We start from the raw sequence: 21,649 nt of genomic DNA, 5'->3' as shown, positions 1-21,649 counted from the left end.
GTCCTCCAGTCTGGGGAGCTGGGTGCCAGTGATCCTCTCATCAGTCTTAGTGACGCATTGGAGAGCTTTCCTGTTCTCTGCGGTGCAGCCAGAGTACCATACTGTGATGCAGTGTGTGAGAACTGACTCGATGGCTGACCTGTTGAAGCTCACCAGCAGCTGTTGTGGGAGACATGTCCTCTTCAAGCACCTCAGGAAGTGAAGCTTTTGAAGTGTTGCCACAGAACCTGTGGAGGTCAAGTCAATTGACATTTTTAAGGCAGAGACATATTTGTATTTGTATAGAGATTAGTACAGGTGTCAGGGGTTATGGGGAGAAGGCAGGTTAATGGGACTAGGAGGGAGAGATAGATCAGCCATGATTGAATAGCGGAGCAAACTTGTTGGGCCAAATGGCCTAATTCTGCTCCTATCATTTAAGAACTTATGTAACCCATAGAAAATGCCATCCCAGATGAACAAGGAGTTTAGAAGTTCGATGAGTTACTTCCCTTCTTTGGTATTGAAGACCAGAGCTGAGATAGAACACAAACTGCTGGAGTAACTCAGCGGGTCAGTCAGCTTCTCTGGAGGACATGGATAGCTCACATTTTGGGTTGGGACACTTCTTCAGACTGATCGTAGGGTTCCAACGTGAAATACCACACATCCATGTCCTCCAGAGATATTGCCTGACCCGCTGAATATTATTTTGACTCAGAGTTGTTGGAATCTGAAGCAGACTACCTGAGGGGGAGGTGGAGGCAGAGACTCTCATTATCTGTGCAGCATCTGCACAGTACTTGAGTCGCCAAGGTGAAGAAACCTTAAGCACCACTGCGGGTAAATGGGATTGTATAGATGGGTGCAGTGGTCCGCATAGACTTGGGCCGAAGAGCCCATTTCTATGCTAAATAACTCTACAACTCCTAAGAATAGAAAGCCAAGAACAAATATGGACTTCTGATTTTAGATTAGCGATACAGCACGGAAACAGGCCCCTTGGCCTGCAATGTCCCCGCCGACCAGCGCTCCCTGTACACGAGCACTATCCTACACACTTATTTATAAACCTCGCACAGACAGCACCCGTAATCAGGATGAAACCTGGGTCTCTGGCACTGTAATGCAGCATGTCTACCTCTGCGCCACCTTGCTACCCCTGAATGTTTTTAATGCCATTACAAAATTCTTAAAGATCCAGTCAGATATTCAGCAAAACTCAGGGATGTATAATTATTTTTGAATAGAATTTCCCTCCAAAGCAAAAGGCAAACATACAGAAAATCGAAGCCAAGGTAAAGGGTCTGTTTACATAGTTCTGGTGTATGCGGTTGTGTTTTAAAACCCACTGAACATCCCTCTCATTCCACCACATGTAATGCAGAAGGAATCAGCAACCAAGCAAATAAAACAACATCAGATATAGAAGGTAGGAAGCAAGAACATAAAAGGTAGAAAAGTACAGCACAGGAACACACCCTTCAGCCCACAATATGTCTGCCGAACATAATGGAAAGATAAATGAATCTCTCCCTACACGTGATACATATCCATCCACTCCCTGCATATCCACGTGCCTATCTAAAACCCTCTTAAACACCACTATCTTATCTGCCTCCACCACTGCAAGACGTTGGTGAGGTCACATTTGGAGTATGGTACAGTTTTGGTCACCCTACTGTAGGGAAGTTGTTGTTAAGCTGGGAAGAGTTCAGAGAAGATTTACGAGGACGTTGTCAGGACTTGAGGACATGAGCTCTAGGGAGAGATTCAGCAGGCTAGCACATTATTCTTTGGAGGATGAGGGGTGATCTTATTGAGGTGTATAAAATCATGAGGGCAATAGAGTAGATGAACAGTCTTTTACCCTAAGTAAAGGCATTAAAATAGTGGGCAGTCTACATTCTGTATCTTCCCCTTTGCTCGATCTATTGCACGAGTTAGACTTGATTGTATTTATGTATAGTATTATCTGATCTGCTCATTGTAGGATGCAAAACAAAGCTTTTCACTGAACCTCGATACACTTGGAAATAATAAACCTAAACCTAAAATAACCTTTTTCCCAGAGTGCAAATGTCAACTACGAGTGGGCATAGGTTTATGGTCATAGGGGAAAGGTTAAAGGAGATGTGAGGGGCAGAGAGGTGGGTGACTGGAGCGTGCTGCCAGAGCTGGTGGCAGGGGCAGATACAATGGTGGCACTTATGATGCTTTTAGATGGGCCCACGGATATGTAGGGAATGGAGGAATATGGAGCTAGTACAGGCAGAAGGGCCGAATGGCCTACTCCTGCACCTAGTTTCTATGTTTCTAGAAGGGATTAGTTTAATTTGGCATTATGTTTGGCACAAACATTGTGGGCCGAAGAGCCTGTTCCCCTGCTATACTGCTGTATAAAGCTGAACAACGGGCTCAAGTGAGTGGTTGACGTGTTGATGGGGTGTATCTTCAGAATCCTTTTCTTTAATAGGGGTATCAAAACAAGAGGGCATATGTTTAAAGTGAGAGCAGGAGGTTTAAAGGAGATTTGAGCGGAAAGGGTTTTTTACACCAAGAGTGGTTGGTATCTGGAACTCGTTCCAGAGAAGGTGGTGGAATGAGATACAATCACTTCATTTGAGAGACATTCAGGCACTTAGATAGTTAAGGAATAGAAGGATACAGACATAATGGAGGCACAAGAAACTGCAGATGCTGGTTTACAAAGGAAGACTCAAGAGTGCTGGAGTAACTCAGTGGGTCAGGCAGCATCACTGGAGAACATGGAAAGGCAATGTTTTGGGTCGGGACCCTTTTTCAGGTTTGTGATGGGGGGAAGAAAGGTGGGAGCGAGGTGGAGGTAGGTCAAAGCCTTGCAAGTGATAGGAGGAAGAGGTTACAAATAAAAATACGTATTTATTTTAGAAAGGAGGGTTTTGTGAGATTGATAGGTGGATACAGGTGAGGGTTTTTTTTACGACAGGCAGATGGTTGGACAAAGGCCAGAGATAAAAAGACAAAAGGTTTGAGATAAGGATAAAAAAATATGTGAATTGTGAAACTAGAGGTAAGGATGCAGGTGCAAGGGTACAGGGGAAGAGGGGAAGAGACAAATGGGCATGAAAGCAGGTGGCACACAGGGAATGTGGGGGGGATGAGTGGGGATTTGTTAGTAGATTAGTTATCTAAGATTGGAGGACAAAATGTTCAGATATAATGGTGGGAAATGGTGGAAATGTGTAACTAAATCAGCATGCACATTTTTTCTTCATTAACCAGGAGCTTTTATTGCATAATAGCAGTTACAAAGTACAGCATAGATCAAAACTGCCCTGCAGCTTGCAAACATCAATCATCAAATTACATTGTTATCCATATCCACAACACACTTAAGATCCCATGGCGGCCAGCGTTCTCAGAAAGCCTCCAAAGTCCCTGTGCTTCCTCTCCAGGGAGTCAACATGGCTGTGTTCAAGCCAAGGACCTGTTTCTGTGCTGTACAACGCTACAGACACAAATAGCTGGAGTAACTCACTGGGTCAGGCAGCATCTCTGGAGAAAATGAATAGGTGACGTTTTGCATCAAGACCCTTCTTCAGAATGAGAGACAGGGGAAAGGGAAACGAGAGGTCTAGACGGTCATGTAGAGAGATATAGAACACATGAATAAAGGATATGCAAAACGATGATCAAGGAAAGGGTGAGCCCACAGTGGTCTATTGGTGGCTGTGGGCTAGAGGATACTGAGTTGTACAGATAGTGAAACTCAGCAGGACAGCATTGAAACTAGGGTGGGGGAGGGTGAGAGAGAGAGGGGATGCAAGGGTTACTTGAGTTAGAGAATTCAATATTCATGCCACTGGGTTGTAAGCTGCCCAACGCTATGTTCTATGAATAGTTGCTGAGTAACCTATTTGTTTCTTGTCTTTCCCCACAGGGTAGGATAAGTTGTACGGGAAGGCTGATGGTCCAAACACCGTGAGCCAGAGAGGACGTTCCCCTCGCTCTCCTGCCGGACAATCACCAGGGAGAAGGTAACATTAAAAAAAAGACACAAAGTGCTGGAGTAACTCAGCGGTCCAGGCGGCATCTCTGGAGAACATGGACAGGTGACATTAATAGTTTTGGGGCGGGACGCTTCTTCCACATCTATGTTCCCCAGAGATGTTCTGCCTGACTTGCTGAGTTACTCCAGCACTTTATGTATTTGTTTTTGTGAGCCAGCATCTGCAGTTCCTTGTGTGTAGACGGTTACGTCGCCTGTTTATATGGAAGATTTTTGGTGTCACTGCCTCGAAAATTGAAACAAAAACAACAGTGCCAGAAAATCTTGGCAGCCGGGCAGCATCTGTGGAAAGGGAAACAGACTTTAGTTTAGTTTAGTTTAGCACACAACAAAAAAGATTCTCACTGTGCCTCGGTAAAGTTTATTGTCACATGTACTGAGGTACAGTGAAAAACATTTTTTTGATGTGTGCTATCTAGTCAGCAGAAAGAGTATACATTATTACAATCGAGTCGTCCACAACATACAGATACAGGATATAGGGAAAAACGTATAGTGCAAGACAAAGTCCGATTAAAGATAGCCCGAGGATCTCCAATGAGGTAGATGGTAGCTCAGGACTGCTCTCTAGTAGTTGATAGGATGGTTCAGTTGCCTGATAACAGCTGGGAAGAAACTGTCCCTGAATCTGAAGGTGTGGGTTTTCACACTTCAGCACCTCTTGCCTGATGGGAGAGGGGAGCAGAGGGAGTGATGTTTTTAGTCGTCAGAACTGAGAATGAGAACAAGTATTGGGCCTGGGTATGGGCAAAGGGCATGTCACCAACACGCTGAAATAATGCACTTTGTGTGGCACTGTGGCGCAGCGGTAGAGTTGCTGCCTGACAGTGTCAGAGTCCCGGGTTTGATCCTGACGACGGGCGCTGTTTGTACATGGATGTTCTCCCTGTGACTGTGGGGGTTTCCTCCAAGTGCTATGGTTTCCTTCCACACTCCAAAGACGTGCAGGTTTGTACGTTAATTGGCTTTCGTAAAATTGTAACTTGTCCTGAGTATATAGGATGAAGCTATTGTACGGGGTGATCACTGGTCGGCACAGACTTGGTGGGCCTGTTTCCCCACTGTATCTCTATCTAAAGTCTAAAGTGGGGAGACTGGAGAAACTAGTAGATGAGTTGGCGGGGTGATTTATTGGATGTATTTAAAGTTGTGAAGGTCTTGAGAGAGAAAATGTGCTCATTGGCAGAGGGGTCAAGAACGAAGGGATACAGAATGAAGCTGATTGATAGAAGACCCAGTAGTGACAGAAGGAATTAGTTTCATGGTTATGAGTTGAAATTAACTTCCACGGGTGGTATTGAAGCTAGATTCAACAGGGGCATTCAACAGTGTGTTGGAGAAGGATTGCACAGTGGCACAGTTGTAGAGCTGCTGCCTCACAGCGCCAGAGAGAACCAAGTTCAACCTTGACCTCATGTGCTGTCCGTGTGGAGTTTGCATGTTCTCCCTATGGTGGGTTTATCTCTGGGTGCTCCGGTTTCTTCTCACATCCCAAAGACATGCGGCGCGTGGGCTTATTAGCATCTGTAAACTGCCCCTGGTATGTAGGGAGTGGATGAGAAAGTGGGATAACATTGAATTAGTGTGAACGGGTGACCGATGGTCAGTGCAGACTCAGTGGGCCGAAGGGCCTTTTTCCATGCTGTATCTCTCAATCAATTCAGTCGAGCAAATGGCTTTTTATTTGAGAGCTCCAACCATTGAATTATTGAACCCATTTAATAATAAATGGGAGGATATATTATTAAAATAACCATATCAGGTCATGAAGGAAACCAAAAGGACATTTGTAAATTTGTTCTGGATCCTTGCAATGTTTCGCCACGTTGAAATATGTCAAAGTACTCTGAGCACCAAAGGCCCTCTCAAACGCAAGTGGCACCAATTGGAATTGTTATAAAAAGAGGGAATAATTCCCAGTATTCCAGTTCAAATAACACTGTGGTGCCTTGCTTTTTATTGGAAAGGTTCTATTTTCAGACACAGCCGTTTGGCAAAAGAAAAAAAATGCAGCAGAAATTCCCAGACAGGTCCAAGGTAGATTTTTGATATTTGGCATGCTGGCTTTCTGTTTAACAAAGGTTGCTTGTATGAGTGACCTCTCTTCACACTGCTTCAATAACAGTTGTGGTAAGGGGTTCTGTCACAAGGGTCCAATTTTCAAATAAGTAATCCTTTCAGGAAAGATTTTCTGGTGCATTTATGCATTTATTGGAACGTTGACTGGAGATGGTTCACTACACACCCCTACTGTAATTAATGTTGGATCTCACTCGACCATCCATCTGCAACCTATAACCAAATGCCTTGTCAGAGGATGCAGTTCAGATTTCATGAAGTTTTATCTGTACTTAGGCCCAACATTTTGAATACCACAGCACAGATCATTTGTACAGTTGGAATTTATTCCATAAAGGGATACTGTAACTTCAACTTGGGACATTCATCAACTTCTTCATAAAAGGGCGAAGCTTTGAATCTGTAGGAGTCTGAAGAAGGGCCCTACCCTAAAACGTCACCTATCCATGTTCTCCAGAGATACGGCGTGACCTGCTGAGACTCCAGCACTTCATGTCAGTTTTTGTAAACCAGCATCTGCAGTTCCTTGTATCTGCTTTAACTTTGTTTGTCAGCTGTGCTTCACTGAGGAACATTCGTACACCTCTGAACCAGAACTTTGCAGGTTCACAGTCCTATCCCAGGGATGTGTTAGAAACATAGACATAGAAATTAGGTGCAGGAGTAGGCCATTCGGCCCTTCGAGCCTGCACCGCCATTCAATATGATCATGGCTGATCATCCAACTCAGTATCCTGTACCTGCCTTCTCTCCATACCCCCTGATCCCCTTAGCCACAAGGGCCACATCTAACTCCCTCTTAAATATAGCCAATGAACTGGCCTCAACTACCCTCTGTGGCAGAGAGTTCCAGAGATTCACCACTCTCTGCGTGAAAGAAGTTCTTCTCATCTCGGTTTACAAGGATTGCCCCCTTATCCTTAAGCTGTGACCCCTTGTCCTGGACTTCCCTAACATCGGGAACAATCTTCCTGCATCTAGCCTGTCCAACCCCTTAAGAATTTTGTAAGTTTCTATAAGATCCCCTCTTAATCTCCTAAATTCTAGAGAGTATAAACCAAGTCTATCCAGTCTTTCTTCATAAGACAGTCCTGACATCCCAGGAATCAGTCTGGTTGTTCAGGATCAGGATCAACAATCAGGATGTTCTCCCTGAGATCGTGTGGGTTGTCTCCGGGTGCACCGGTTTCCTCTCACGTTCCAAAGACGGGCAGGTTTGTAGGTTAATTGTCTTCTGTAAATCATCCCCAGTGTGTAGGATGGAACTAGAGTGTATGGGGGAATTGGTGGTCAGCGTGGGCTCGGTGGGCCAATGGGCCTGTTTCCACGCTGAATCTCTAAACTAAGCTAAATTATTCAGCAGGTTTAACCCCCCCCCCTCCCCACTGCATAAATGTTTAGAATATGAGACCGCTGTAGTATGGGTGATCAATGCAATAGATTTGGTGGACCGAAGGATCTGTATCCACACTGTATCTCTAAACTAAACTAAGCTAAATTAAGCTGTCACTCCAAGTTTTTGTGTCTATCTTCAGTTTAAACCAGCATCTGCAGTTCCTTCCTAAAGTAAAATATTCAGTTGTTTGCAATGTGATCCCACCTCATCCACAACAACATAAAAACCAGGTATCCACAACAACATAAGGATAGTTTCCATTTCTCTTGAAATACAATTGCTGCAAAATGGTTAGAATGAATCAGGAGCACCAGGTTTGTGTCTTACTTCCAGAAGTGAAAGTCTCTCTCTCTCTCTCTCTCTTTGTATCGTTCCCAGACCTCGATCTCGCTCCAGGGATAGCGGAGAGGAAGCAGAATCCATCCAGGAGCGTTTCTTCCGACCTCACTTCCTGCAGGCTCCGGGAGACATGGTCATTCAGGAGGGGAAGCTCTGCAGAATGGACTGCAAGGTAACCAGATCTCAATCCAGTTTTTTCCTTCAGGTGTTGCTGGGAGAAAAGTGAGAATTTAGAGTTAGAAGAGTTAGAGGTGGCAAAGTGTTGGGGTTGGGTGGCACAGAGGCGCAGCTGGGAGAACGGCTGCCTCACAGCACCAGGGATTCAGGTTCGATCCTGACCTCGAGTGCCGTCTATGTGGAGTTTGCACGTTCTCCCAGTGATCGCGTGGGTTTCCTTCGGGTGCTTCAATGTTCTCCCATGTCCCAAAGACTTGCAGGTTTGTAGATATAGTAGATGCGAAAGTGGGTTAACATACTGTAGATTAGTGTGAAAGGGTGATTGTTGGTCGGTGTGGACTTGGTGCGCCGATGGGTTTATTTCCATGCTGCACCTCTAAACGAAACAAAATAATTGTCTGCACCCTATCCCTTCTCCCATTTAAGGACCGTTCTGTAATTTGGTTAGGGGTGGGGCTTGTACATTCTCCCCATGGCCACCTGAGTTAAACTTGAGAGCATTTGGTTTTCCCCCCACATCTCAGAGATTGGGTATTGGCTGCTGGATATTGTCCCATTGTGTAGGCAAGTTTTGAAAGAATCAAACATCAGTTTAGGTCACCATGCTATGGGAAAGAACTGAAAGGATACTTTGTTCTGGAATTTCTCATGTTGTCAGACTGGCGGCAGGGTGGCGCAGCGGTAGAGTTGCTGCCTCACACCGCTAGAGACCAGGGTTCGATCCTGACTACAGGTGCTGTAGCTGATAAACCTACAAACCTGCACGTCTTGGGGGTGTGGGAAAAAACCAGAGCACCAGGAGAAAACGCACAAGGTCACTGGGAGAATGTACAAACCCCATACAGACAGAGCCCGTAATCAGGATTGAACCTAGATCTCTGGCACTGTAAGGTGGCACTGCACCACTGTGCTACCCTCTAATGATCCTGCGACATATGTTGATGTTTACTACTGTGCAGATGACCTTGGGTCATGAAACAAAAATTAAAGGCTTCCAGATTAAAGGGCTAAACCCTGGATTGTTCAGTAATTGTTCCCCACATAGGTTGGGTTCTTGTTTCAGAGTTTGAGCCCAGTGTTTTATTTAAGCGGTTGCATTCTTTGAACTCTGTGAGATACTGTGCGGGTGTGAGTAACAAGCCAAGGTGGGGTGGCGTGAACTTTGCTGTCAGTGAACAGAGAAACAACAGTGGTCACGTAACCCCAGTAACTCGGTGGAAGGTGGCCTCACCTACCTCTCAGGAAGTTGTGGGTTCAAGACCTGCTGGAGGCACGTGCTTATAAAAGATTTAAGATGGAAAGGGTGCAGAAAAGTTTTAAGATGGAAAGGGTGCGGAAAAGATTTAAACTGGAAAAGTTGCGGAAAAAATTTACAAGGATGTTGCCAAGACTCGAGGGTCTGAGCTATAAGGAGAGGTTGAGCTGGCTAGGACTTTATTCCTTGCAGCACAGGAGGATGAGAGGTGATCTTATAGAGGTGTATAAGATCATAATGGCAATGGGGAGGGTAGATGCAGTATTTTACCCAGAATAGGGGAATCAAGAGACATAGATAGGGTGGGCAGTTCTGCATTGCTTGATCTATTGCACGGGTTAGATTTAATTGTATTTGATGTATAGTATTATCTAATCTGTTCAGACAGTGAAGTTTTTCACTATACCTTGCTACACGTGACAATAATAACAAAAAGCATCTGCAGTTTCTTCCTACACACCGAGCCATTCATCCACCTGGCTTTGACTTTCAGCTTCAGACTTTAAAGATACAGCACAGAAACAGGCCCTTCGGCCCACTGAGTCCGCGCCGACCAGCGATCACCCCGCGTATTAACACTATCTGACACACTAGGGACAATTTATGATTTTTACTTAAGCCAAATAACCTACAAACCTGCATGTCTGGAGTGTGGGAGGAAACAGGAAGAGGCAGTTACGGAAGAGACAAAATAAATGTAAATATTCTAGTTTAGTTTAGAGATACAGTGTAGAAACAGGCCCTTCGGCCCTCCAAGTCCACGCTGTTCAGCGATCACCCGTACACTAGTTGTATCCTACGCTCTAAGGACAATTTACAGAAGCCAATTAACTGATAAACCTGCACGTCTTTGAAGTGTGGGAGGAAACCGGAGCCCCTGGTGAAATCCCACGTGGTCACAGGGAAAACATGCATACTCCGTACAGGCAGCACCCGTAGTCGGGATCGATCCCGAGTCTCAGGTGCTGTAAGGCAGCATCTATACTGCTATCTATAAATTACTATTAAAATACAAAGTACGTTCTATAATACCAGGATAAACTCTTAACCAAGAAAACCAAGCACAATGCCAAAGTAGTATCTAAACTATCTATACACACATACGCTAAAGGACAAGAACTAACTTCATATTCAGTAATAAGCTATGTACATGTTAACAAACACACAAGCTAAATGTTCAACCAAGAAACCCAATCCCAATGCCACATGAGAATCTAAAATGCCTTTACACAGGTAAACTATGGGTCAACTAAAACTAGGCGTGTAGATGCCAGTATATCATTGATGTATTCAATTCACTGGTGAATATCTGACTTGATTGGATAGCATGCAAATCAAAGGTTTTCTCTGTACCTCGGTGCATGTATCAATAATAAACCTAACATAGGGTCTGTGATTCCCCTTGCAGGTAAGTGGGCTTCCGACTCCTGACCTGATCTGGCAGCTGAACGGGAACCAGATCCGTCCCGACAGCAGCCACAAGATGCTGGTGCGTGAGAACGGCGTGCACTCCCTGGTCATCGAGCCCGCCACTGCCAGAGACGCCGGCATGTACACTTGTATCGCCACCAACCGAGCCGGCCAGAACTCCTTCAATCTCGAGCTGGTGGTCGCAGGTAGGAACGGTGTCTGCTTCACTCTCAGGGTCACACAGCTGGGCAGCATGGGAACAGGCCCTTCATCCCAAATTGGTCCATTACAACTGTGATTCATTGCCAAAGGAACTTTACTGCCAGTGAAGATGTTCTGACGTAGACAATAGACAATAGGTGCAGGAGTAGGCCATTCGGCCCTTCGAGCCAGCACCACCATTCAATGTGATCATGGCTGATCATCCCCAATCAGTTCCTGCCTTCTCCCCATATCCCCTGACTCCACTATCTTTAAGAGCCCTATCCAGCTCTCTCTTGAAAGTATCCAGAGAACCGGCCTCCACCGCCCTCTGAGGCAGAGAATTCCACAGACATCTGTGGTCATGTGAAGTATTCTACAAATACAAACCACTCTTCCAGTTCTAAGGCCGATCAATTGTCTTAAAATTTTAAGATCTTGTGTATTCCCATACAATGGAGGAGCCAATTCAGCCTATTGAGTCTCCGCTGGCCCCCCAGAGCAATCTCATTCCTCCACTAATTTTCCTTTTAATGTACTCTCCCCCACCTTTCCATCAACGTCCCCAGATTCTACCACCCAGCTACACATTAGGGGTAGTTTAACCCACCGACCCGCACTACTTTGGGATGTGGGAGGAAACCACAGCACACAGTGGTAACCCACACAGTAATAGGAAGAATGTTCAAACCTCACACAGACGGCACGGGTGTCAGGACTGAACCCAGGTCCCTGGAGCCCAGGTGAGACCACACCTGTAACCTTGCCTACCATGCTGGTCTTCCTATATCAATAAAAGAGCAACAGAAACCCTGCAAATTAGTTCCCAGGGCTGTGTTCATGAGAAGACATTGTGTAAGCTAGGGACTCTTTCTTTGATTTAGAAGATGACTTTATTGAAATGCGCAAAGTTTTTAAAAGACTTTAAGAAACATTTGGGCAGATACATGGATGGAGGGATACGGGTCCAATGCAGCCATGTGGGACTAGAGTAGATGGAACATGTGTGGGCAAGTTGTGCCGAAGGACTTGTTTCCACACTCGATGATTCTATGCCTATGACTTCATGACTTAATAGGGGAGATTAATTGAGGGTGTTTTCTTCTGGAAGAGTCTAGAACTGAGTCGCAGTCTCAAACTAGGGCATACATGATTAGTACCATGATGTTTAGAGATACAGCACGGAAACAGGTCCTTCATCCCACTGAATCTACCCAACCATCGATCTCCCGTTCATACTAGTTCTATGTTATCCCACTTTCTCATCCTCTCCCGAAACTCTAGGGACAATTTTACAGAGGCCAATTAACCTACAACCAGCACCTCTTTGGGATGTGCGAGGAAACCAGAGCACCCAGAGGAAACCCATGTGGTCACAGGGAGAATGTACAAACTCTGCACACAGACAGCACCTGAGGTCAGGTTTCAAGTGGGGTCTCTGGCGCTGTGATGCACAGTGTGCCATCCCGCTACATGGCTTCACTCCCTTGTTGTAGTGGGGATTATACACACCAAAATCTGGTCTGATTGCACGGAGCATTTCCACATAAACAGCACTCGTCAGAAAAGACGATCCCACACATATCCTGAAGAGAAAAAAAAATCTACAGATACTGTGTGATGGCAGGAACATGGTAATGGAAGACAAGTTTGCTAATGAATCCTCTGTGACTGACATGGAACATAACCGTCAATACACCTTGGGCATTTTCCAGTGTCGGGGAGTATCTTGTGAGAAAATAGTTTAGAGAAAGGCACGGTGAATTAATTAAATCATATTCTACTGTCAGGTCTAGTCCCATTGAATCTACCGCAATGCAATTTAGTTGGATTAAACATACCAACCCGTCATTGCCTGAGCTCCCGACAAGACATGCTCGGATTGTTTTTCTTTGAAGCATTTCCAGGTCTGGGCTAAGACCCAAGGTGAACAGAAGTTCATGCAGTTTCCCCACGTCATACCCAACCACTGGGTGTTGTCCCTGGAGGAACGGCATCAACGAGAATGTAACAACAAGGAACTGTCTGGCACAGTGGCACAGCGGTAGAGTTGCTGCCTTACAGCACCAGAAACCCCGGTTCAATGCTGACAACGGCTGCTGTCTGTATGGAGTTTGCACGTTCTCCCCGTGACCTGCGTGGGTTTTCACCGGTTGCTCCGGTCTCCTCCCACATTCCAAAGACGTGCGGCTTTGTAGGTTAATTGACCCTCTGTAAATTGTCCCTAGTGTGTGAGATAGAACTAGTACATGGAGTGATTGCTGATCGGTGGGGAATCAGTACACCGAAGGGCCTGCTTCCACGCTGTATCTCCAAACTGAACTAAACTGAACTGCAGGTGCTGGTTTATAACAAAGATAGACACAAAATGCTGGTACTGATGTCAAAGGTTACGAGGAGAAAGCAGAAGAATAGAGTTGAGAGGGAAAGATTTATCAGTCATGATTGAATAGTGGAGCAGACTCCATGGGCTGAATGGTTTAATTTTGCTCCCATGTCTTATGAACATGACTAGAAACATAGAAACATAGAAAATAGGTGCAGGAGTAGGCCATTCAGCCCTTTGAGCCTGCACCGCCATTCAATATGATCGTGGCTGTTCATCCAACTCAGTATCCTGTACCTGCCTTCTCTCCATACCCCCTGATCCCTTTAGCCACAAGGGCCACATCTAACTCCCTTTTAAATATAGCTAATGAACTGGCCTCAACTACCTTCTGTGGCAGAGAATTCCACAGATTCACCATTCTCTGTGTGAAAAAATGTTTTTCTCATGTCGGTCCTAAAAGATTTCCCCCTTATCCTTAGACTGTGACCCCTTGTTCTGGACTTCCCCAACATCGGCAACAATCTTCCTGTATCTAGCCTGTCCAACCCCTTAAGAATTTTGTAAGTTTCTATAAGATCCCCCCTCAATCTTTTAAATTTTAGCGAGTACAAACCAAGTCTATCCAGGCTTTCTTCATATGAAAGTCCTGACATCCCAGGAATCAGTCTGGTGAACCTTCTCTGCACTCGCCTCTATGGCAATAATGTCTTTCCTCGGATTAAGAGACCAAAACTGTACGCAATACTTCAGGTGTGGTCCTGCGTACAACTGCAGTAGAACCTCCCTGCTCCTATACTGAAATCCTTTTGCTATGAATGCTAACAAACCATTCGCTTTCTTCACTGCCTAACTCCTTTTCTCCAGAGATGCTGCCTGACTTGTTGAGTTACTCCACCATTTTGTGTCTATCTCTGACAAATTTCAGTTTGATTGATAATGAATTACAAGAATGATCCGAGGCATGATTGGGTTAACATATGAAGTGCATTTGACAGCACTGGGCCTGTACTCGCTGGAGTTTAGAAGAACGAGGGGGGACCTCGTTGAGGCTTACTGAATAGTAAAAGGCATGGATAGAGTGGATGTGGAGAGGTTGTTTCCACTAGTGGGAGAGTCTATGACCGAAAGCTAAAGTTTCAGAATAAAAATATGTTACTTTAACAAGGAGATGAGGAGGACTTTCTTTAGTCAGAGGGTGGTGAATCTGTGGAATTCATTGCTGCAGAGTCCTGGTGAAGGCTGTCAATGAATATTTATATGGTGGAGATTGATAAATTCTTGATCAGTAAGGGTGTCAGGGATTATGGGGAGAAGGCAGATGAATGAGGTTGAGCGGGAAAGATAGATCAGCTATGATTGATTGGTGGAGTAGACCTGGCGCTGAATGGCCTATTTCTGCTCCTATAACTTATGAATGTATGAACTTCTGATGTTTTAACCCCACAGCCAAAGAGATGGTCAGAGCGCCGGCATTTATAGAGAAGCTTCAAAACACTGGGGTGGCAGAAGGATATCCCATAAGGCTAGAGTGCCGAGTTGCTGGAGTGCCTTACCCACAGATCTTCTGGAAGAAGGACAATGAATCTCTGACCCAGAACACTGAGCGAGTGAGGTGAGGAGAACATTGATTGCTCACAAACATTTTATATGCTGTTATAGGTTGCTGGTATAAATCAGCATTGCAGTTCCTTCCTACACATTGCATTGCTCACCCCTGATTCTCTTAACGTGGTTACGCTAGTATTCAGACATTATTCGCTTACTAGCGAACTCCACAATCACTAGTACTGTCTTACACACTAGGGATAATTTATAGAAGCCAATTAACCTACAAACCTGCACATCTTTGGAATGTGGGAGGAAACTGGAGCAACAATAGACAACAGACAATAGGTGCAGGAGTAGGTCATTTGGCCCTTCGAGCCAGCACCGCCATTCAATGTGATCATGGCTGATCATCCACAATCAGTACCCCGTTCCTGCCTTCTCCCCATATCCCCTGATTCCGCTATCTTTAAGAGCCCTATCTAGATCTCTCTTGAAAGTATCCAGAGAACCGGCCTCCACTGCCCTCTGAGGCTGAGAATTCCACACTCACCACTCTCTGTGTGAAAAAGTGTTTCCTATCTCTGTTATAAATGGCCTGTCCCTTATTCTTAAACTGTAACCCCTGGTTCTAGACTCCCCCAACATCAGGAACATGTTTCCTACCTCTAGCGTGTCCAAACCCTTAATAATCTTATATGTCTCATTAAGATCCCCTCTCATCCAAAATTCCAGTGTATACAAGCCCAGCCGCTCCCAGGATATGACAGTTCCACCATCCCAGGAATTAACCTTGTAAACCTACGCTGCACTCCCTCAATAGCTAGAAAATCCACTGTCATTGGGAGAATGTACCAATTCCGCACAGACTGTGCACATGGTCAGGATCGAACCCGGGTCTTTCAAATCTCCCCCCTCTCACCTTAAGTTCATACGTTATAGGAGCACAATTAGGCCATTCGGCCTGTCAAGTCTACACTACTGTTTTACATCGCTAATTTATCCTTCCTTCTCAACCCCATTCCCCTGCCCTTTTCCCCATCACCCCTGACATGTTGGCTGTTTTACGAGGCAGCGTGTAGATGGAGTCAATGGTGGGGAGTCTGGTCTGTGTGATGGACTGGACTACACCCACAGCTCTCTGCAATTTTTTGCAGTCTAAGGTGCATTTGGGACATAGGTTGTATAGTCAAGGGCAATGAAGGCATTACAAATGAAATCTCTTGGATCTGGAACTCACTGCCCTGGCAGAGCAGTGGGAGCAGAATCTATCAGGCTTTTCAAAATGAGATCAGAACTTGGAGAATAATTTACAGGAGTGAGAGAAAGAGTGGAGAATGGGATTGACGTGATCCATTCATGTGGAGATGTCAAAGACCTCCATGCCAAAGGAATGGCACGGTGGCACAGACAGCCAGAGATCCAGGTTCAATCCTGATCATGGGTACTGTCTGCACAGAGTTTGCACATTCTCCCCGTGACCGCGTGTGTTTTCTCACGGTTAGTTGGCCAAAGGGCCTGTTTCTGCGCTGTATCTGAAAATTAAACTAAACTGAACCTGATGGGCCAATTATCTCGAACGCTGACAGCAAAATTATAGCTGGCCTCTATCTGTGTCTGGATCTCTACTGATCCCTAACATAAAAATTATGATGTAGGCACCCCTGGAATCCACAAACCGCAGACACTTGGTCTGTAGATGGGGGGTCAATCACTGTAAGTTTGCAGGTATCATGCTGACCTCACAAGGCTGGAGTGAAAGTAAGTAACCCTCGATCCCAAAGTAGCAGCACAGTGGCACAGCGGGAGAGTTGCTGCCTTACACCAGAGACCCGGGTTCCATCCTGACTATGGGTGCTGTCTCTATGGAGTTTGTACCTTCTCCCTGTGACTGTGTGGGTTTTCTCCGGATTCTCCAATTTCCTCTCACACTCCAAAGATGTGCAGGTTTGTAGGTTAATTGGTTTCCGTAAATCAGAGTCATAGAGTGATACAGTGCAGAAACTGGCCTTTTAGTCCAACTTGCCCATGCTGCCCAACACACCCCATCTGCACTAGTCCCGTCTGCCTGCATTTGGTCCATATCCCTCCAAACCTATCCCATCCTTGTACCTGTCTAAATGTTTCTTAAACGTTGCGATAGTACCTGCAAAATTGTAAGTTGTCACCAGGTGTAGGATGGTGCTAGTGTACAGGGTGATCGCTGGTCTCCCGTGGACTCGGTGGGCCGAAGAGCTAGTTGTAAAGTAAAGTCTAAGGAGTGCCTCAGAGGAAGAACATTCATTGACAGCAGCAACTTGAAGGCAATTAACGAGCCCGGGGCATTAGCACAGGAGGAATAATCAGGCAGGAATGTGACAGACAGACAGACAGACAGACAGCCACACAAGGAGACTTTACGTCAACCGCCTGCAGCATGATGAAAGAGAGATGGTTCGTGAAAGATGAAAGAGAAGTTTGAGGAGGACGGGGTGGAAGATTCTGAGCACCAGCTTTCATTAATGAACAAAGTGAAAGGGAAATCTGAGTCATTAGCATCTTTAGCCCTTCCCTGTCTGAATTATTGTCACGTCATAGTCATACAGCGTGCAAACAGGCCCTGCAACCCAACTTGCCCACACTGAATAACATGCCCCATTTACATAGTCCCACTTGCCTGCTTTTGGCCCATATCCCTCTAAACCTATCCTATCCAAGTACCTGTCTAAATGCTTTTTACACATTTAACTCAACAACTTTCTCCAACAGCTTGTTCCATACATCCACCACCCTTTATGTAAAAAGGTTTGCCCCTCAGGTTCCTATTAAATCTTCCCCCCCTCACCTTAAACCTATGTCCTCTGGTTCTCGATTCCCCTACTGTGGACAAGAGACTGTCTACCCGATCTATTCCCCTTATGATTTTGTACACCTCTATAAGATCATCCCTCATCCTCCTGTGCTCCAAGGAATAAAGTTCCAGTTGATATACAATGCATTGCCGAAATATTGCAGCATCTTAATAGCCCTGTCCCACGGAACGAGTTCATTCCAAGAGCTCTCCTGAGTTTTAAAAAAATCGAACTCGTGGTAAGCACGGAGAATGAACGTAGCGGGTACGTCGGAGCTCAGGGACGTCTCTTAGCGCTAATGGCAGGTACTCGGGAAGACTTGCTAACGGCAGGTAAGCATGGGAAGACTCGTGAAGATTTTTCAACATGTTGAAAAATGTCCATGAGAGCCCTGAGTACCGACGAGTGGCCATTACCGTAAATCTCCGAGTTCGAATCAGGGCAAACTCGGGAGAACTCTTGGAATGAACTCATACTGTGGGACAGGGGTTAAGGCAGAAAGCCTGGTCCTCCAGGCTCGGTCCCTTTGTGAGTTTGTGTTCTTTTGCCAAGGCATGATGTAGATGGTGAATATTACCCAGTCCAAAGGACCCAACTCGGTGAAGGGTTCAAATAATCCCAGGCTTGAAATCCAGTACAGTACTGAGGGAATGCTGTCAATCCAGAGATGCTCTTTCTTGCATTAAACGTTGGAGTGAAGGTCCTTCCCTTCTCTGAGGTGAACTAAAAGGGCAGCACGGTGTCACAGCTGGTAGAGCCACTGCCTCACCAGAACATGGTACAGTATAGGAACAGGCCCTTCGGCCCATAATAATCTGTGCCGATCATGATGCCAAGACCAGGGCTAATCTACCTTCACATAATCCATGTCCCTCCATTCCTTGCAAATCCACGTGCCTATCCAAAAGTCTCTTAAACACCACTATCATACCTGCCTCCACCACCATCCCTGGCAGCACGTTCCAGCACTCATCACACTCTGTGTAAAATATTTTTCCTATAAACCTTGTCCCTTTCATCTACAAGTGAAGCCCTTTTGGTATTTGATTTTTCAACCCTGGGAAAAAGGATCTGCCTGTCTATCCTATCTATTTCTCTCATCATTTTATATACTTCTATGAGATTTCCCTCAACTTCCGTGTTCCAGAGAAAACAATCCAAGTCTGTCCAATCCCTCCCTCTATCTAATACCCGTTAATCCAGAAATAAGGAACTGCAGATGTTGATTAATCCACAAAAGGACACAAAGTGCTGTAGCAACTCAGCAGATCAGGCAGCATCTCTGGAGAACATGGATAGGTGATGATTTGGGTCAAGGGTCTCGACCTGAGATGCCACCTGTCCATGTTCACCTGACCTGCTGAGTTACTCCAGCACTTAGTGATGCCCTAATCCAGGCATAAAATCATAAATCATAGGATCTGAAATAGGCCATTCGTCCCATTGTGTCTACTCCACCATTCATCATGGCTGATCTATCTTTCCCTCTCAACCCTATTCTCCTGCCTACCAATAACCCTTGCTCCCTTCTAATCAAGAATCTGTCAATCTCCACCTTCCACACACTCACCACCCTCTGGCGAAAGAAATTCCTCCTCATTGCCTTCAAAAAGGTTTGTCCTTTTATTCTGAGGCTATGGTTTCTGGCCCGAGACTCTCCCACTAGTGGAAACATCACTCTGGTCAACCTTCTCGGCACCCTTTCCAAAGCCTCCACATGCGACCTGCATTGTGGTGGCCAGAACTGCCCAAAATGTGGCCTGACCAATGTCCTGTACAGCTGTAACATGACTTCTTGACTCTTACAGTCAATGACCAGAAAACAAACATGCCGTGTGTCTTCGTCTAAGGATGATTGAGTGTGTGACTTATTGGTGAGATTTATTTCTGCGTTGATAACCTTGATGAATATTCTCCTCCTCAGCATGCACCATGACAACAGGGGTTACCTCTGCCTGTTAATCCAACCAACCACCAAGGAGGATGCTGCCTGGTACACTGTCTCTGCGAAGAATGAGGCTGGGATAATATCGTGTACAGCCAAGCTGGATGTCTATTGTGAGTGCTACTCTTCCTCCCTGGACTCTCTTCCTCACGTTCTAACATTCCCTTCCATTCAACGTAGGAAACCACAAAATAAAACAGAACCTGGCGGAAACACTAAATGCTGGAGTAACTCGGTGGGACAGGCAGCATCTCTGGAGAAAAAGAATGGGTGATGTTTCAGACCGAACCCTTCTTCTTCAAACGAGTGCGGGGTGGGGGTGGGGGGTGTTGAAAAGCTGGAGGCAAGAAAAGACCAGAATCATCAAGGACACATATGGCAGGGTGGGCCCCTGGTTGGTTAGGGAAGATGTGACTTTAATGGGCCTGTCCCATTTACGCAACTTCTTCGGCGACTGCCGGCACCCGTCATTGGTCGTTGCAGGTCGCCGAAAAATTTCAACCTGTTGAAAACCCAGCGGCGACCAGAAAGACACTACAACTCTTTGGGCGACTGAGGAGACGACTCACGACCGTACCCTGGCGACATGTCGCGGGGCGAAGCCTGTATGGCTGTGTGTAGTCGCCCACAGAGTCGTACCTTGTTCTGGTCGCCGCTGAATTTTCAACATTTAGAAAATGTTCTGCGACCTGCAATGACCAATGACGAGTGCCGGCAGTCGCCAAAAAAGTTGCGTAAGTGGGGCAGGCCCTTAAGAGGGATACAATGTGGAGAGCTGATAAACTGGTTAAACGACTAGGGGAGAGGAAGGGGGCAAGGGGGGGAGGGTAAGGAATTGTAGGTGGAAGTTACTGAAAATTAGAGTTCAAATCTCATGCTGCTGGGTTGTAAGCTACCCAAGCAAAATATAATGCCAGGCAGCATCCCCGGAGAACATGGATAGGTGACATTTTCAGACCGCACCCTTCCTCAGTCTGATTGACAACTCTTCAAAATTGAATCACTGGAAAAGGGTCCTGACCCGAAACGTCACCTACCCATGATCTCCAGCGATGCTACCTGACCCGCTGAGTTAATCCAACACTTTGTGTCTTTCCATGGTAAACCAGCACCTGCAGTTCTTTATTTCTACTGTTGGAGGCAGTATGGTTCATCTGTAGAGAGAGAAACAGTCTCAAATCAATAAGCCAGTTCGGTATTCCGAAAAACACAAGAAATCATGGGATTTGTCAAAGCTCATTCGAGAATAAAAAAAGCTAAGTAGCGGGGGGAGAGCGGGGTGTAACAGAGAGAGAGAGAGATATAGGGGGTAGATGCGTGTGGGAGACAGGGAGAGAGGTTTCGGTTAGACAGACAACCGCTGGTAAAGCCATGGCGTTGCTTCTAGAAGGGTCGAGAAAATGTCCGCAATCCCCACTCCAATCCATCTCAACCACGGCGCAACAGCCTAATGTGTAGAAAGTCTGAGGGAGGGCCTTCTATCCAGTGGTCCGCGGACGGGAGTGTCGGCCCAGGCGGGATGGGCAGGGTTGAGCTGGATTTGGTTCCTGCGGGGCTGGGCCACCGGGCAGGACAGGCAGAGCTGAGCCGGAGCCGCCCCCCCCCCCACTCCCGTCTGGCTCCCGCCGGACCTTTGCCGCCCCGGACGCCTCACGGACGGGACACTCGGGAGGGGGTGGGGATGGCCCAGCGGTGGCTGGATAGGGACGAGACGCAGGTCTGCACTCTTGCAGTGGAACGCTGCCTAAAGTGTTTATCCTGAGCGACCCATGACCTGTGCATGCGCAGTCGGAATACAGAACTGGCTTATTCTGATGAAATATTAACCGTTTCTCTTTCCGCAGACACTCGCCGCTTCTTCCAAATGTGCGCTCTCTCTCTCTCTCACTTTCTCTCTATCTCTCTCTCTCTCTCTCTCTCTCTCACTTTCTCTCTCTCTCCCTCTCTCTCTCTCTCTCTATCTCGTTCTCTCTCTTTCTCTTTCTCTTTCTCTCTCCACTCTCTTTCTCTCTCTTTTTCTTGCCTTTTCTCTCTTTCTTTCTCTCTTTCCCTCATCTCCATCTTTCTCATCTCCATTTGTCTGTGTCGCACACGGTACCAGTGGGGTTATGG

The 21,649-nt window shown here is 46.1% G+C and overlaps 1 protein-coding gene across 1 annotated transcript in view; it reads left to right on the top strand.

The window, feature by feature from the left end:
• The window catches only part of palld (palladin, cytoskeletal associated protein), a 241,572-nt gene that overhangs the window by 216,111 nt on the left and 3,812 nt on the right, over positions 1-21,649 (top strand). The window contains 6 exon segments of the mRNA XM_055632345.1: positions 3,902-3,937; positions 3,940-3,998; positions 7,884-8,016; positions 10,685-10,892; positions 14,663-14,828; positions 19,517-19,650. Of these exon segments, the coding sequence (XP_055488320.1) occupies positions 3,902-3,937; positions 3,940-3,998; positions 7,884-8,016; positions 10,685-10,892; positions 14,663-14,828; positions 19,517-19,650 (736 nt within the window).

This window comes from Leucoraja erinacea, chromosome 3 (genome assembly GCF_028641065.1).
Source record: "Leucoraja erinacea ecotype New England chromosome 3, Leri_hhj_1, whole genome shotgun sequence".
Classification (NCBI taxonomy): Eukaryota; Metazoa; Chordata; class Chondrichthyes; order Rajiformes; family Rajidae; genus Leucoraja; species Leucoraja erinaceus.
The sequence above is the reverse complement of the archived record's forward strand: the minus strand, read 5'-3'. Positions and strand labels throughout refer to the sequence as shown.